The following is an 18725-nucleotide window of genomic DNA, read 5'->3' on the forward strand; positions in this document are numbered from 1 at the left end:
AATTACCTGTCCCCATATATTTTAGCATAGAATATGCCAGAAGTTAAAACATCATGTGAAAACTGCATAGCCATTATCAGGGACTCTTTCTACTTTGAGATACGTAGTTCTGATTTGTTGTAGTCAGTATCTGTTGTCAAGTTTTCCAGCTGACAGTTTCATATTCTAAAGGTTCTTCATAACTTTAGTTAAGAGTTCAGATTCCACTTCTGTCACTAGCTGTGGAGGCCTTGGTCAAGTTACCTGGTCAGGTCTCCATTTACTCATTTATAAAATAGGGAAAGTAATACCCACCTCATAAAGATTTTAGTATCAAATGAGATAATGTATGTAAGATGTTTACTGTGGTACCAGTGAGTAGTAGCTATTAGTATTCTCTCTTTTGAAAGTGCTTGCTTTGGGGCAAAGGTGGCTATTTAATTGAAGCTGCATGAGAAATTGATAACTACACTTCCCAGATAGTATAAATATTAACAGTATCTTACCACGTAAATATGTAGTTATGCTCATATATTTTAATGATTGTTTAGACAGGATTAACAGCCTTTTTTTGTTCAAGTTCCACCAGTGGTGTTAACTAAAGCCTTTGGGTGTCATTGTCCAAAAAAATGCATAGCACATGGAAGTGGAGGAGAACAAGAGTAAAAACAGAAAAAGGGAAAGGAAGAGGTGGCTGAGGGAAGGTACAGACTATGGCATGTGCCTCCAGAAATGACTGAAAGTGCTTCTGTTGGCTTAGGTTGTCTTTCTGTGGTAATATTTTATCAGAGGGCTGAAATAAATGCTTTGTGTCTATAAAATATTATTGCAAATGTTTTCTTTGCTAACCTAGTTTTTATTGATGTAATTTAAAACCTATATTTGAAAATACTTAAAGAGTACTGTTTGTCTTTAGCTTGTAAAAAAAACCAACTAGGTAGTTAAGTCATTCTATACTTCTTAAATGGAAAGTATTTTGATTACCTTGGGTACAACTTTCAGATGATTTAGGAATTAAAACATGAAGTACTGTCCATAAGAGAAATTATATGAGGACATTAAGTTCTAAGTAGAGATGTAGTTTTAGAAAAGAAAATCATGAATTTTGCTGGGGAATACATTTTTTGTTCCAGAGTTTATTTCCAGTTAACTGTATGGAGCCTGTACTATAGACCAGTGCTCTCCAAAAGAATCTTCTGTGATGATGAAATGTTCTGTATCTGCACCGTCCGTACCCACTAGCCACATGTGGAATTGAGCACTTGAAATATGGATAGTGACTGGAGAACTGAATTTCAAATTCTGTTTAATTTTAATTAATTTATAGTGTAAGTAGCCACATGTGGCTAGTGCAGTGGTTTTCAACTGGTGGTGATTTCCCCCCCCGGGACATTTGGTGATGACCAGAGTAATTTTTGGTTTTTAAAACTGGGGAGATACTACTGGCATCTACTGGATAGAAGGCAGGGATGCTGCGTTTAAACTCTGTGCAGTGCACAGAATAGCGTCCCCCTCCTCCCATCCAGAGAATTGTCTTGCCCCAGATGTCCTGAGGCTGAGAAACCCTGGGCTGGTGGCCCTTGTATTGGCCGATATAAAAGAGAATATACAGTTTTTTATAATCATTATTATGTTTATTTATAAACTAATTTTGACTAATACTAATAAAGAGATGAAAGGTCTAGTCCAGTTTGGGATAGTTAACAGTTTTTGTATTTGAAAGTTCGATAAGGTTAGAGCCATGAGGTGAAATTTATGAGTCTTCCTAGGAGGCAAGAGCTCGTTTATGCTCCCACTTATATACTTCTATTGAATATTGTATGAGGTAGTGTCACCAGCATTTCTTAATGGCTGTGAAATGGTGGGGGGGTAAAACTGATTCAGAATGTTTTCAGTTACATACCGAAGTATTTATGATTAAATATGTTGTTTTGAAGTTGACAGTGGTTGAATCTAGGGAATGGTTACATGGAGTTCCTTATGTTGTGCTCTCCACTTCTGTTTGTGTTTGATTACTTCCCTAATAAGTAAAAAGAAAAAAAATACTTAGACATAGGCATAACTAATAATGATAGATATGGAATTTTATCACTGAAATAGTATTCGTTTTGCATGCATTTTATTTAATCTTTCACAATTGCCAAGTTGCATTAATATGTTCTGCTTAACAAAATAGTGTCACGTCACTAAAAAACGTCACTGCATCTACAATGCTGACATTCTTTTACTCTTACAGATTGTCCTCGGTAACATAATGCCAGCTGAGCGTAAAAAGCCAGCAAGTATGGAAGAAAAAGAATCTTTACTAAACAGCAAGGAAAAAGACTGCAGTGAAAGGCGGCCAGTGAGCAGCAGGGAGAAACCAAAAGAGGAGATCAAGCTTACCGCCAAGAAGGAGGTTATTAAGGTCCCTGAAGATAAGAAGAAGAAACTGGAAGAAGATAAGAGAAAAAAAGAAGACAAGGAACGCAAGAAAAAAGAAGAAGAAAAGGTGAAGGCAGAGGAGGAATTAAAGAAAAAAGAGGAAGAAGAAAAAAAGAAGCATGAAGAAGAGAGAAAGAAGCAAGAAGAGCAGGCGAAACGTCAGCAGGAAGAAGAGGCTGCCCAGTTGAAGTAAGAACGTTTATTCTAACTATTGATGTGCAGGAATGGGAAGATTGGAATGTTTTGGAAAAACAGTGATTATTTGAAATAAAACTTCCAGCGTGCAGTTTCTTGAGAGTTGGGAGTATCTTAATTTACTTGTTCTGTTAGTTTTACTGACGAGTGGCATGCTTACAGTGCTTTCATTCTTTAAATTAAATAATAGTAATTTTTTTTTGCGGGGGGGGTATCAAGCCATTTTATTGAGGGGCTTTGGGGGAGGGTCGAAAACCTGGGCGGACAATGAGATCCAATGTCCTTCTCCTAGCCGGGACCTTCGCCACTTCACAGTCGCTGCAATAGTAATCTTTAATAAGTATTTTTTGAGGTGTGGGGCAATCTGGGCTGTTTTTGTTTTTTAAAAAAGCTTTTTTCCCTGGTACCTTATGCCATCTTTCTAAGTTGAAAATCTTTAGTTTGTTTTTTTTCTTTTTGGCCGTGCCATGCGGCTTGCAGGATCTTAGTTCCCTGACCAGGGATCCAGCCCGGCCCCCGGCAGTGAAAGTGCCAAGCCCTAACCACTGGGATGCCAGGGAATTCCTGAAAATCTTTAGTTCTAAATGGCTGCTATTTGTTGAGTTCTTATTATATGTCAGGCACTACAATTGTATCAGTACATGTCTTCAAGGCAGTCTAATGAAGTAAGCTCTGTGATCCTCATTTTACGGATTAATAAAATGAAGCTTCAAGAGGTTAAATGACTTGCCTAAGGTCACAGTAAGTAGTAGAACAGCTGGGATTTGAACCTATGCTGGGCTGACTTTAAAACTTTTGTCCTTAAGTACAATTCCACTAATGCCTCCCATTCTTACCTTTATCTATATCTATTTTTAACCATGTAAATCTGTGCAAGTGATATAATGAACTGGTGAAAAATGAGGTAGTCCTCATGGGAAGACTACCAGGATGTAGCAGAAATGACAGTTGTTGAATAGTGCATGAGCTCGTCCCTTCACATATATAATTTAAAAAGCTGTTTGCAAACATGAATTTTCATGAATCCCTAGAACAGCTCAGCTACCTACTTTCTTACCAAAGTTCTTTTGTACCTCTATTTTTAATGAGGAGCTGGAGCCTTGGGTCTGAAAAGCAGTAGTAGTGACCTGTTTTGGAATATTCAGAACCATGATTCTTGGGAGTTTCTTGCTTATTTTCTATTTTAGTTTTAAAAAAACAATTCACAAGGATATTTAATTTCACTGTAAGTTTTGTTCTCTCACCCCTCCTATTAAAGAGCTTAAAAAAACAACAGCAACCAAAACCCCAACTTCTTACTGGGAAAAATTCAAGGATGCAAAAAGTAGAATGAAATGATTTACCACCCCTCCCCACCTACGCAGCATCAACAATTTGCATTTTTTTCCTTTGGAGTATTTTAAAGCATCACATTATTTTACCTGTAAATTTATAAATATAAATAAATACCTTAAGTGTGTGTGTGTGTGTGTGTGTGTGTGTGTGTGTGTGTGTATGTGTATGTGTATATATATATATTCATTATATATCAAAGTGTTTCTAATAAAGATGATAATGGAGTTCTTGAGTGCATATACGTAATGAGTTATGCTTTCTTAACGTGTACTCTCACTGCTAATCTTGTGTTTCTGTGTGGCTGGGAGGCTTCCAAGAGATACTCACATGTCCCTGTTCCCAGTGGTAGATGCAACTCTCTGTTAACATATTGTGGCTGTTAGTGGAAAAATCATAGAATTATAGGGTAGCTCAGAAAGATGAAAATCTATTTTATTAGAAATTTATATTTTAAAGCTACATATTTCGGTATCTCAGAAACCTCAAAGTCAGATTGTCTCCACTCTGCCACTCCTGCCCAAGTTATTTTACTGCTTCTACAGTTTAAACATGTCCCATCTTTTTAGTGGAAACATAGGTAGATTTGTTTTTAATTATTCTTTTCAGGATACACTGAGTCTGTTAACCTTTTATTAAAGTGCTCTTATCCTATAGTTCTTCTGGTTCTTATACAAGCTTTCTTAATTACACTTGAATTTTAAGACCTAAACCTAGCAAGTACTTTTATTAATAAAGGTTCGTTTAATGCTGAAGTATGGAGAAATGGTACTTAACATCTCAAAACATTTTAATGCATTCTTTTATAATGTTTATTCTTTAATTAAAATATTCTTTGTGGACATTTTTTGTTTTTCTGTTTTCCCAATGCTTTTATTTGTTTTAGGTTATCCTTCCCAAATATATTACTTTGTTTTTTCATATTAAGCATCATGTGTTTTATCCATTTATTTATTTTTTTCAGCTTTATTGAGTTAGAGTTGACCAATAAAAGTGTTTTATCCATTTAGCTTGCCAGTTGGCAGAATGATTTTTAATCTAGTTATTCAGAATCCTCCGCTCTTCCACTTTTGGTGTTATCAGAATGGGTTCTCATTATCTTAAGTCATTAATCAGATGTCTTTAGTAGTGAAAGGGCCTCTTGCATCTTTTTTTCCTCTTGGATTCCGTTGCTTTTCTGATCACCTTTTCATTGGCTTTCACTCTTATAGGATTCATCAGTGATGCTTCAAAATATACAGGGTATTTTACTTACGTGTTTGTTTGTTTTTTATATAGAGAGAAAGAGGAATCCCTTCAGCTTCATCAGGAGGCTTGGGAACGACATCAGTTAAGGAAGGAACTTCGTAGCAGAAACCAAAATGCTCCAGACAACCGACCAGAGGAAAATTTCTTTAGCCGACTAGACTCAAGTTTGAAGAAAAATACCGCTTTTGTCAAGAAACTAAAAACTATTACGGAACAACAGAGAGACTCCTTGTCCCATGATTTTAATGGCCTAAATTTAAGCAAGTACATTGCAGAGGCTGTAGCTTCTATTGTGGAAGCAAAGCTAAAAATATCTGATGTGAATTGTGCTGTGCACTTATGCTCTCTCTTTCACCAGCGTTACGCCGACTTTGCCCCATCACTTCTTCAGGTTTGGAAAAAACATTTTGAAGCAAGGAAAGAAGAGAAAACACCTAACATTACCAAGTTAAGAACTGATTTGCGTTTCATTGCAGAATTGACAATAGTTGGGATTTTCACTGACAAGGAAGGTCTTTCCGTAATCTATGAACAGCTAAAAAATATTATTAATGCTGATCGGGAATCCCATACCCATGTTTCTGTGGTGATTAGTTTTTGTCGACATTGTGGAGATGATATTGCTGGACTTGTACCAAGGAAAGTAAAGAGTGCTGCAGAGAAGTTTAATTTGAGTTTTCCTCCTAGTGAGATAATTAGTCCAGAGAAACAGCAACCTTTCCAGAATCTTTTAAAAGAATACTTTACGTCTTTGACCAAACACCTGAAAAGGGACCACAGGGAGCTACAGAATACTGAGAGACAAAACAGGTGATTTTCAAATGTTTCTCAGAAATGAGAATTTATTTTGGAGCTCATACTTAAAAATTTTAAAGTCTTCATGCCACTGAAAGAACTTTTGGAAAAGGGCTCATTGCAGGTGATTTCTTAACATTCCAGGAAAATTTCACAGTGTAACAATCTAAGTACTCATGTTTAAATGTGAGTCTTCGATAGATTTTGTTTCTGATTTTAAAAGAAATCTGGCAAGTATGTGGTGATTTTTACTTTGTGGATCTGTTTTCTTCCTGTGATTTAAAAAACTTCTTAATGTTGAGGGATAAGTTTTCTTTTTCTGTCACTTTAACTTATCTGCTATTTTTCTGTGTGTTTTGCTGTTCCCTCTCTGTAACAGGTTTGCTTTCATTGTTTTGTGTCTTAGTTTATTGATGTCACTGTTGATACTCGCTTTTTAAGAGAAAAAGTCATTCATTATCAGTGATATTTTAGATTAGAAATTTGGAAAATAGTGTACCAAAGTAGCTGTGAAAAAATTCTTCAAGTGCAACTATGAATTTATGGGAGTCTTTCTCCTGGGGACATCCATTCAAAATTCTAGAGGAATGTGTGTGCCTGATGTAGGCCACCTTTGACAGTTACAAGATACTGTAGACTACTGTGTAGCATCTGCACCTAGAAGGCATCAGCAAGCTAGAAGTTGATGCAGTTGGTGGGTATTAGTAGGTCAACTTTATGGAGGGTTGGATTTGGAGGAGGGCGGAAGGGGTACAGAAAGGAGGCAACAGCAGTAGCCTTTGGTTGGATGCTCTGCAACTATTTAAAGTGCATGTGGGGGGGAGAACGCTTATTTCTATAAGCCTGTAGTTGGGGAGGACTGACTGGTTTAAGTAGTTACCACTAGAAGGTGATTGACTCAACCAGAAAAGACTGCAATAGTGTATGCCGGTACTTCAGTTAGGTCAGGGGTAAGATAGGTGCCGAGCCTTATATGGATAAATCCTTGGTGGCTGAAGATCACTAAGAGGTGAGAATTTAAGATGGCAGTGGTGCTCCTTAATGTTTCTTAAAAAAAAAAAAAGCATCCTCGTTTTTTGCTTTTGAATAGCAAGGACTGTTGTTTATTTTTAATTAATTAATTAATTAATTAATTTATGGCTGTGTTGGGTCTTCGTTGCTGCGCACGGTCTTTCTCTAATTGCGGCGAGCAGGGGCTACTCTTTGTTGCAGTGCGTGGGCTTCTTATTGTGGTGGCTTCTCTTTTTTTATTTTATTACTATTTTTTAATTTTATTTTTTGTTTTTGGCTGTGTTGGGTCTCCATTGCTATGTGCGGGCTTTCTCTAGTTGCGGTGAGCCGGGGCTTCTCTTCATTGCGGTGTGTGGGCTTCTCATTGTGGTGGCTTCTCTTGTTGCAGAGCACGGGCTCTAGGCATGCAGGCTTCAGTAGTTGTGGCACGTGGGCTCAGTAGTTGTGGCTTGCGGGCTCTAGTGCTCAGGCTAAGTAGTTGTGGCACATGGGCTTCGTTGCTCCGCGGCATGAGGGATTTTCCCGGGCCAGGGCTCGAACCTGTGTCCCCTTCATTGGCAGGCAGATTCCCAACCACTGAGCCACCAGGGAAGCCCCGTTTCTTTTTTAAAATTTATTTTATTTATTTTATTTTTGGCTGCAGCTTTCTCTAGTTGCGGCGAGCGGGAGCTACTCTTCATTGCGGTGCGCGGTCTTCTCATTGCGGTGGCTTCTCTTGTTGTGGAGCACAGGCTCTAGGCACGTGGGCTACAGTAGTTGTGGCGGATGGGCTCAGTAGTTGTGGCACACGGGCTCTAGAGTGCGGGTTCAGCAGTTGTGGAGCATGGGCTTAGTTGCACCGCGGCATATGGGATAATTGGACCCGGGATCGAACCTTTGTCCCCTGCATTGGCAGGCGGATTTTAACCACTGCGCCACCAGGGAAGCCCCAAAGTTTTTTTTTTTTTTTTTTTCTTTCTTTTTTCCCCAAGTTTTCTACTCTTTTTCCATTTCCCGTGTGTCCTACCTAATACATCACAGCTGATTTTAAAAGTATGTTTTGATTACTTCTTATTGGCTACTTTAAGGGTTTTGTGTTTGTGTTTTTTTTTTTTTTTTTTTTTTTGCGGTACGCGGGCCTCTCACCACTGTGGCCTCTCCCGTTGTGGAGCACAGGCTCCGGATGCACAGGCCCAGCAGCCATGGCTCACGGGCCCAGCAGCCATGGCTCACGGGCCCAGCCACACTGCGGCACGTGGGATCTTCCTGGACCGGGGCACGAACCTGCGTCCCCTGCATCGGCAGGCGGACTCTCAACCACTGCGCCACCAGGGAAGCCCTGTGTGTGTGTTTTTGATTGTCCTCACAGAAGCTTATAGGGTAGGGAGTCTGTAATGATTTAATCCGGTCATCCTTCCAATGCAAAATGGAATCCATTTTATAGATTATCTGACATAAATTATCCTTCTGAAAACTTCTCGAGCTTAGTGGTCTGAGCCATTCCACTGTTGGACATACCTATTTGCTAGGAATTCAAGCTGATGTTTAACGCCCCATATAATGGTTCCCTTTGATTTACTTCTTTTTTCTAATACAGACGGAATAAAGCTACTCAAAGTGGGGATCCATGAACTGTTTACCTGTTCACAATGAATTAAGCTGAGAAACTGAGACTAAGCATTTAGACATTTTGATAGCAATTCTCCATTGCCATGATATTGTCACTGTGTTTTATAGCTGTGCTATGATTGGAAAGAAAATTATTCCTTTATGGCAGATAGTTTGAAAAGCACTGGCATGTGACATGTCTCTTCTTTTACACCAGGATGTCTCAAATATTTGCAGACTGCCAAGATGTTTCCCTTTCATCTTCTCCAGGCTAAATACCTCTGGTTCCCTCAGTATGCTACATGATTTCCAGACACTTCACTATCCTTAGGACGTTTGTTTTGGATGACTTCTTATCTGCTTATGACCTACAATTCCATTAGTTTTTGTAGCTGCCTTGTCAGTCTTGACTTTTTGTTACGCCTAAAGACTAATTTCTCAGAGGAACTGCTGCCCAGCCAGTTCCTCACCTTGAACTAGTGAAATAATTTTTTTATACCTAATACAGACTTACCTCTTTGAAACTTTATTTAGATACTTTTGGCATATTATGTTAGCCTAATGAAAATCGATGGGTGTGTGTGTGTGTGTGTGTGTGTGTGTGTGTGTGTGTGCGCGCGCGCGCGCGCACGCGCGCGCTGCACTGCACGGCTTGTGGGATCTTAGTTCCCCGACGAGGTATCAGACCCAGGCCACGGCAGTGAAAGCACTGAGTTCTAACCACTGGATCGCCAGGGAAGTCCCAATGATGTGTATATTATTAATTGTACTTATGCATTGGTCACATTTAGATTAGATAAGCAGACCTTTTTTTTGTTGTTATTAAAGTCACGCAAGAAATTTTGAACAGGATCTCGTGTTGAGAGCACAGCTTTGTGGCCTTTTCCTAGAAACTTACTCATTTTAATACAGAACTATTAACTATGGTTGGTTATTTAGAGGAGGTTATTTACTAAGTGTAAATTGACCTTAGCATGGTAGCAGTTATTTTATCACAGGGACTGTCCAATTAGATGTAATAATTTGGGGGAAAGTGAGAATCTTAATCACAATGTAGAAAATAATTGGCATATAGCTTAATAAGTCACTCATGCCTTAGGATAGCTTCAACTTGAGCAGCCTCTGTAGTGAGGATTTAAATGCCTGACTGAGAGCAAAGAAGACATGAGGAATTGGTTAGTGCAGAGTCCCTACTTGGCCTAATGTTAGTCTCCTTACTTCTAAGAGGGTACGTTACAGTTAAAATGACCAGTTTCCAAAAGTTTCTCCTTCCCAAGCATTATCCAGTAGGTGTTTTGAAGTTTTTCTGTATCATAGGAATAAATCATAGGCAATTGTTTTTTCCCAGTAAGGTTTCTCTTAAGCATGATAATGCTAGAAATCTAAGTGCCAAGCTAGTGAGTATTTAATGCTTGTACATAGTTGAAATACTTTAAGCCTTTATTCCATATCTCAATAATGATGGTTTTTAAAAAGTGACTATATTTTCAGTCTATGGATTATAAATGCTCTTGGTCATTTTAATTAACTTGGGAGATGGCACTGTGCTTAGGGGTTGTGAAGTGTTAGTCTGTACTCATTAAAGTCTTAAAATTTTATTTAACCAATTAAAAAAAATAGAGTAATAAAATCTCTGTGTTTTCTTAAAAACACTGTAATGAATGAGTGAAGATGGTGACTGAATAAGACCTGTCTCAGCTGTATCTCGGCTGATAGATTTTAGATAGCTACTTCTGTTTCTAGCCCCCTGAGGGATTTACGATTTACAGTTGTCAGCCAGCAGTACAATTGACCCTAGCGTTGGGTGAATTCTAATAAATTGAATTTATAAGCTTTTCGTACTTTAAGTACAAAATCTTATTTTTAAAATGCATTTGCTTAAGTGATTGATCTGGGGAATTAAAATTAATATTTACACATTTAAAAGATCATTTAGTAATATTTGCCAATTTAGAATTAATAGCTTTACTTCTTGCTAAGTTTTGTTTTTTATGTTCAGTGCTCTTTATACTTGAAATGCTTTGTACTTTGAGATATTATTCTCATTCAGGTAATATAACCTAGTATTTTTTTGGCATTTAATAAAAATTGGGTGAATAAATGATTTAATTTTATTAGATGTAACTTAATGTTAATTATGTAACAGTTCATTTCTAGCAGTATTAGTGAAATCATGAATTCAGATATTAAGTCAGAATTCTTGCTTGAATAATTCTCAAGTGTCTTAATTTCTTTTTTTTCTCCTTAATTGGTGGGAGTGGGGGTATGTTTCTCTTTTCAGTACTGGTGAATTATGACCTTCATGATTGCATGCTCAGTCCAACAGCAGTAAATGATTTAAAGTTTAGTAAGGAAGAAAAATGTAGGTAGAATGTAGGCTTTTCCCATGTTAATAAAACCAGGAGGTTTTCTTTCTTTCTTTTTTTTTTTGAATTTTATTTTTTTTTTTATACAGCAGGTTCTTATTAGTTATCCATTTTATACATATTAATGTATATATGTCAATCCCAATCTCCCAATTCATCACCCGCCCCCGCCAGAGATTTCTTTTATTATTGCAAATTCATGAGGCATTACTTTAACAGTGTTGAAACCTGAAAACACATCAACCTGAAATTAAATAGTGTTGCTTTTACCTTTCACATTCTTTCCAGATAAGTTGTACCTTACCTTTACAGGGAGATTGTTTAATAAATTGTGTAGTAATATTTAAGCACTATTAAAATGTTATATCACTGTGCTTTAGACTTAAAGAGGCTTTAACAATTTTATAAGTGCTTCGAAATTGTTACCTCCTTCCAGATATTTTCTAATTCTGAGTCAATGACTTTGACATAGTTGGTTAATAAATTTTTGGGTACAGTTATGCTTAACTATTACGCTAGTCTCTTTTCATATAAGATTGTACAACATTTGTGACTAAATTCTAAAATGAAACCACAAGAAAATTTAAGTTCTCATGAGAATTTGATAGAGCGCTAAAGGAGATGAAAAGTGAAACCTAGTAGTTTTTCATGGGTCTGCTTCATGGTTATTTTTTCAAGATTTGGCCATGTGTTCTATGTTGTTTTGCATTACTGCATAAGAACAAGGCTAAAATGGATTTTCTGTGGTCTTTTCAAGATTTTTTTCTTTTTTAACTTGGCTAATAGAAGATCAAAATAATACTTGGCATTGAAGTTCTTGCTTTTTCTACAGTGAGCTCTGGCATTTTTTTTTTTCACAAAAATACTGTTTTACATTGATATAGTGCATCAGATGTATGATTTCAATTGATCCTCACAGTACCCTTGAAAGAAATACCTGTATTTTGAAGGTGATAGATCTGAGTTAGGGATTAAAGAGCTTGCCCAATGTGACTTGGATAGCAAATGATAGAATCAGGTTCTTTCCTACCTTTTCATTCTGTATTTTTCACATCTTCCATAGTACTCGTTTTCATCTACATTTAGTGCTTATTTTTTTATTATTATTATTTTTAATGTTATGTATTTTTAAAATTAATCATTTATTTTTGTCTGCATTGGGTCTTTGTTGCTGTGCGTGGGCTTTCTCTAGTTGTGGCAAGTGGGGGCTACTCTTTTGTTTTGTTTTGTTTTTTTTTGGCTGTGTTGGGTCTTCGTTGCTGTGCGTGGGCTTTCTTTAGTTGCAGTGAGCGGGGGCTACTCTCGGTTGTGGTGCGCGGGCTTCTCATCGTGGTGGCTTCTCTTGTTGTGGAGCACGAGCTCTAGGTGCGCAGGCTTCAGTAGTTGTGGCCCGTGGCTCAGTAGTTGTGGCTTGTGGGCTCTAGAGCTCAGGTTCAGTAGTTGTGGCGCACGGGCTTAGCCGTTCTGTGGCATGTGGGATCTTCCCAGACCAGGGCTCGAACCTGTGTCCCTTGCATTGGCAGGCAGATTCTTAACCACTGCACCACCAGGGAAGTCCTAGTACTTATTTTTAAGGTGTCTAGTAAACTCATTAGCTACTCAGGACTTACAAAGTAAATCCAAACAAAAGAAGGACCCAAAAGAGAATATAAAACAAGAACCTCAATGTGGGAAGGCTTGCCTTTGATATGCATTTGAGAGACATCCTAATTCAAAATAAGGTACCAAGTGGATAATTTTAATTTTATTTGAGAGGCAGTATAATCCAGTAGTTAGGAGAGTGGACTTTGGAGCCAGACTGCTTGGGTTCAAGTTTTAGATGTCATTTACTCATTCTGTAACTTTGGGCAAGTTATCTCACATCTCTGTGCTTTGGTTTTCTCTTCTGTAAAATGGGATAACAATGGCACTCTGCCTCTGAGGTACATGCCAACAATGCAGTGAACTCATATGTGTAAAAGCATTTAATAACAGTATCTGGCACACTGTAAGTATTCAATAAATGTTAGTTCACCATTAATGGTATATTGCCTGCTCAATCCTTCAGAAAGGTTTTTGAATGAGAATTTCTCTTTGTGCCTTTTTATGATTGTGAAAATTTGTATGTTAAACTTCTTAAACTTTCATGGGTTATTTTAAAAATTCATTTTTAAAAACAATACAAAACAGAATAAACACTATACAAAATAAAAGAAATAGCAAGAAAGTCAGGCAATAACAATAAAAATGAAAAAAATGGAAAAAAAGAAAACCGAATGTCTCAATGCTAGAATTTTTTGAGGCATCTGTGGCTTTTCTTATTTATGAGATATAATGCTAGATTCCAGAATGGACTATTTGAAATTTTCTGTCAGTTTTACAATATTAAGTTAAATTAATATTAAATGTAGGGGGCTTCCCTGGTGGCGCAGTGGTTGAGAGTCCGCCTGCCGATGCAGGGGACATGGGTTCGTGCCCCGGTCCGGGAAGATCCCACATGCCGCGGAGCGGCTGGGCCCGTGAGCCATGGCCGTTGAGCCTGCGTGTCTGGAGCCTGTGCTCCGCAACGGGAGAGGCCACAGCAGTGAGAGGCCCGCGTACCGCAAAAAAAAAAAAAAAAAAAAATTAATATTAAATGTAATATAAAAAACACTCCAAAAATCAAGGATCGATGTACCTTAGGGGGTCCTCCCAGATAGTGATATCTCATATTTTGGGTGAAGGAGGTCTACTTTCTTGTTTTTTTATTACAGTGACTAAGACTTGGAATTAGTTTGGTTTTCATTGCTTACTTTTCATATCTTTATGGTACCATTTCCTCCCTATCGTTCAGTGATACCAGGAGAGAGAATGAACTTGTTTATAATATATTTAACAGTGATACTCAGTTATCTCCAGTTATGACAGGGATTGGCAAACTATGGCCTTCAGGCCAGATTAGGCCCACCACTCATTTTTGTATAGCTGGTGAGCTAAGAATGGTCTTTACCTTTTTACATGGTTCAAGAAAATCAAAAGAACATTTTGTGAAATAGTAAAACTATATGATGTTCAGACTTCAGTGTCCATAAATAAAGTTTTATTGGAACATAGTCACACTCATTTGTTTACATATTGTCTGTGGCTGCTTTTGTGCTATATCAGCAGAGTTGAGTAGTCGCAACAAAGACCATATGGTCTGCAAAGCTTAAAATAATTATTATCTGGCGCTTTGCAGAAAAAGTTTGCTGACCTCTGGTTTATGACGGTCTCAGAATAACGGCTTCAAAGCAGCTTTGTGTAATAGATGTGTTTCTGAAGAGATTGTAATTAAAGTGATATGTGATGAATCATATCTGTAGCTTGATTTTGCTTAGTGATATATTCCCATGGAATTTACATAAGAAATTTTGGTGAGATTTATACTGATGTACAGAAAAGGTGCTCTGGTCAAAGGTGCTGTGTATATTTAGTTCCCTCATACAGGTCTAAAATTTAATCAAACTGAAAAACTTCCATATGGACTTCATAAACTTATAAAAACTGACTCATATAGTACATTAGCTAGAAACTGTTTCATTTAAATTTCATTAGAACCTCTAAATGACTAGGGATTTTAAATTTTCAGGTACCTGTTATGGGTTCTTTCTTTGCTTGAAGTCTGTAGTCTTATTACATGCTATAGGATTTGTCAGATGTTTAGAAAATGTATATTAAATAAGTGGTCGAGGAAAAAATACATATGACTATATAAGTTTTGTGTATAACAGAACTCTTCTAATGCCATTTCATTGGTATCCTGTACTGCTTTCTGAGTGCGTAGTATAAGATTCAATTAGAAAACCAGTCAACCAAATCTAACCCCCCCAACTATTCTCATTAGACAATAACCTAAACACATATAAATTAAGTAGTTAGGTAAATTAGTACTGTTAAAAGTTTAATCGTGGAATTGAGGTTTTGGGAGGACGAGGAATATCTCTGAAGCTTCAAAGTTTTATATGGTTCCAGGGGAAATGGAAAGGAACTGAATGCATACAAAGGGACCCCTCATAGAATTCAGTCACTTTTAATTTACCCATGCAAAGTCCCAGGCAAAAGTTTGAAAGTGAAGTTGATACTGGAAAAAAGAGTTCATTTTCTGTTCTGATAAAATAGTCACCACCTTGCTACAGCTTGTATGTCATAAATCCTTAGTAAATATTGTATAACCTAAACTGGGTGTATGTTCTTCAGATGACCAGAATGTCAACTTGTTAGAGAAATAAAGTTCCAGGTTCATGGTATTTTGAGATATTTTCCAGTTTCGTTTCAAGCTGAAATAACTTTGCATCTTAGTTGTCATTAGAGGTTTTGAAATCCCTTGGAACTATTATCCCTTTTAACATAATTTGTTTCTGAATAAACTCAAGTTTTTATTAATTTACATTTTTCCTAATAATTGTAGAACATGTCCACTGCCTTTGAGTATTATTTATTCAAATTATTTAATTTTAATGGCTTTTTTAACTTCAAAAATGACATGACTTCTAATTAAAAGTTCTAACAACAACAACAAAAAAGTTCTAACAAGCTCATTTAAAGTAACGTCAGTCATTTCTTTCATGGCTTGAATATTTTTAAGTGCTTGGGTTTTTGCTTTAATTAAAAAAATTCATTCATAAAACTTACTGAAAGAAACTTTCTTTTTGCCTGTAAAGTTAGTCTGAAATATATGTTTGAAGAGAGAAAGAAACTTCTTTAATGACAGTGTTGTTAGAGGAATACTTTTTAGCCTGGATTATTATGGTTAAACTATCTTGGCATTTTACTTATCTATTTGTAGAACGATATTGTCTAATGTGTATTTAAATCACAAGAAAGTGAGTGAAAAATTCTCACTTTAGATCCTAATAGGCCAGATTTGGGGAAAAAAAGAATTGGATTTAATGAATAATAATTGATCTTTGTATTGATCTATCTTGTGCTTGTAAATGGGAACTGCTTTTCCTAAAAATAGAAAATGTTGATATTTGGAATATTGTAGCATTTAAACAAAAGTTCCTGTGGATAAGAATGGGATAAGATGGGAAACTTTGGAAATTGTTCCAAATAAGCAGGGATAAATAAGTGTAGGGATGGATTTTCTACTTCATTTTCTGTAACTTTTAAGGAGATAACACACAAAAAACTCTCTAACTCATTTTCTTCACTGTTCATAAGGAAACTCAAAACAAGGAATAAAAAATACTTTTAAATATTACTTTTGAAAATGACTTAATTTTCAATTTATAATTGACTTTTTGAAATCCATATTGTATTTGTATTAAGGTTTATAAATTTCAGATGTTACACTACTACATAAATATTTAGTTATAGAAAAATTGGGTCCAGCTATAGACATTTCAACCATCTATAAACTACTACAGTAAATTTTTTACTTTATGCAATTTGAAAATTTTCATTAGTTTTACATTTCTAATTATGGGTGGCTTATTAGTGAACTGTTTGCAGAGTGCAGGAGTACTTGTGTCCAATGCTCCTCAGGGCGGCCTGGCCTTGATTAAGTGGGTTTGCTCAGTTAATATTTGTTAAATGTATAAATAACGAGTGCTTGCACAGTAGCTTGAGAATTGACTACGTGGAAGATGTAGGCTTTTTCAAGATAATCTCGAATCAAATCATTGTGTGAGTTTAAAGATACTGGTTCTTTCTATAACGTGCTATTTTTGAAAACCAACTTGTATGTCTGATGGGAATATGGCTGTATCAAAATACTAAAAATTAGTGGCATACTGTTGAATTTTATATTTCTGCAAGCATAAGTGTTAATCACACTTCATGTTTTCTGAAGAACCAGTGTGAAAATTTAATTGTTTAAAAATTTTTAATTGTTTAGGTGAATTTGACGTACAAGTTTTAATTTCAGATATGTCTTGAAAGTTAAGTATTAAAAATAAGTTGTTAAAGAAGATTGTGTTAATAAGCTTGTGTGATAAAGTCAAATTTTCTGGAACATTCCCAATGTAATAATACATGATCCCATCTATTTTGATAAGATTATCAGATTATTTCATCATTTGTTTATAGGCGTATTCTACATTCTAAAGGGGAGCTAAGCGAAGATAGACATAAACAGTATGAGGAATTTGCTATGTCTTATCAGAAGCTGCTGGCAAATTCTCAATCCTTAGCAGACCTTTTGGATGAAAATATGCCAGATCTTCCTCAAGACAAACCAACACCAGAAGGTAAGATATCCTTAAAAACAAACATTGTGATTTTTTTTTAGTAGGCAGTAATCACTTATATCTTTAGTCTTCTCAGATGTGTAATATTGAAAATGGATGTTTTGAAATGTCTTTAAAATTTTTTAAATGAAGAAGTAGTATTAAGACCTAATAAGAACATTGAAAATCTGCTTGAAATGCTTCTCTGAATGGAAAACGCTTTGCACTTAGAGAATAGTAATTAACTCATATGATGATACGATGAATTTCTTCAGGTTCTTTTCTTTTTTAATAATAAATTTACTTATTTATTTAATTTTTGGCTGAATTGAGTCTTCGTTGCTGTGCTTGGGCTTTCTCTAGTTGCAGTGAGCAGGGGCTACTCTTCTTTGTGGTCTGTAGACTCCTCATCGTGTTGGCTTCTCTTGTTGTGGAGCACAGGCTCTAGGTGCGCAGCCTACAGTAGTTGCAGCACATGGGCTCAGTAGTTGTGGCTCACAGGCTCTAGAGCACAGGCTCAGTAGTTGTGGTGCACGAGCTTAGTTGCTCCGCAGCATGTGGGATCTTCCTGGACCAGGGCTCGAACCTGAGTCCCCTGCATTGGGGGACCCCCTATTTGTAGTTTTTAAAGGAACCTCCATACCGTTCTCCATAGTGGCTGTACCAATTCACATTCCCACCAGCAGTGCAAGAGTGTTCCCTTTTCTCCACACCCTCTCCAGCATTTATTGTTTCTAGATATTTTGATCATGGCCATTCTGACTGGTGTGAGATGATATCTCATTGTAGTTTTGATTTGCCTTTCTCTAATGATTAATGATGTTGAGCATTCTTTCATGTGTTTGTTGGCAATCTGTATATCTTCTTTGGAGAAATGTCTATTTAGGTCTTCTGCCCATTTTTGGATTGGGTTGTTTGTTTTTTTGTTATTGAGCTGCATGAGCTGCTTGTAAATTTTGGAGATTAATCCTTTGTCAGTTGCTTCATTGGCAAATATTTTCTCCCATTCTGAGGGTTGTCTTTTGGTCTTGTTTATGGTTTCCTTTGCTGTGCAAAAGCTTTTAAGTTTCGTTAGGTCCCATTTGTTTATTTTTGTTTTTATTTCCATGTCTCTAGGAGGTGGGTCAAAAAGGATCTTGCTGTGATGTATGTCATAGAGTGTTCTACCTATGTTTTCCTCTAAGAGTTTGATAGTTTCTGGCCTTATATTTAGGTTCTTTAATCCATTTTGAGCTTATTTTTGTGTATGGTGTTAGGGAGCGTTCTAATCTCATACTTTTACATGTCCCTGTCCAGTTTTCCCAGCACCACTTATTGAAGAGGCTGTCCTTTCTCCACTGTACATTCCTGCCTCCTTTATCAAAGATAAGGTGACCATATGTGCATGGGTTTATCTCTGGGTTTTCTATCCTGTTCCATTGATCTATATTTCTGTTTTTGTGCCAGTACCATACTGTCTTGATTACTGTAGCTTTGTAGTATAGTCTGAAGCTGGGGAGCCTGATTCCTCCAGCTCCGTTTTTCTTTCTCAAGATTGCTTTGGCTATTTGGGGTCTTTTGTGTTTCCATACAAATTGTGAAATTTTTGGTTCTAGTTCTGTGAAAAATGCCAGTGGTAGTT

The 18725-nt window shown here is 36.7% G+C and overlaps 1 protein-coding gene across 2 annotated transcripts in view; it reads left to right on the forward strand.

Annotated features, from left to right (window-relative positions):
- The window catches only part of UPF2 (UPF2 regulator of nonsense mediated mRNA decay), a gene marked incomplete at its 3' end in the record, with an annotated part of 98385 nt that overhangs the window by 2985 nt on the left and 76675 nt on the right, over window positions 1–18725 (forward strand). For both annotated transcript variants that reach the window (XM_082619792.1, XM_082619793.1), the window contains exons 2-4: window positions 2216–2592; window positions 5209–5988; window positions 16965–17125. In XM_082619792.1, the coding sequence (XP_082475918.1) occupies window positions 2234–2592; window positions 5209–5988; window positions 16965–17125 (1300 nt within the window). In that variant the 5' untranslated portion in view covers window positions 2216–2233. The remainder of the gene's footprint in view (window positions 1–2215; window positions 2593–5208; window positions 5989–16964; window positions 17126–18725) is intronic.

The sequence above is a fragment of the Mesoplodon mirus genome (assembly GCF_964341445.2).
Source record: "Mesoplodon mirus genome assembly, chromosome: 4".
Taxonomy (NCBI): domain Eukaryota; kingdom Metazoa; phylum Chordata; class Mammalia; order Artiodactyla; family Ziphiidae; genus Mesoplodon; species Mesoplodon mirus.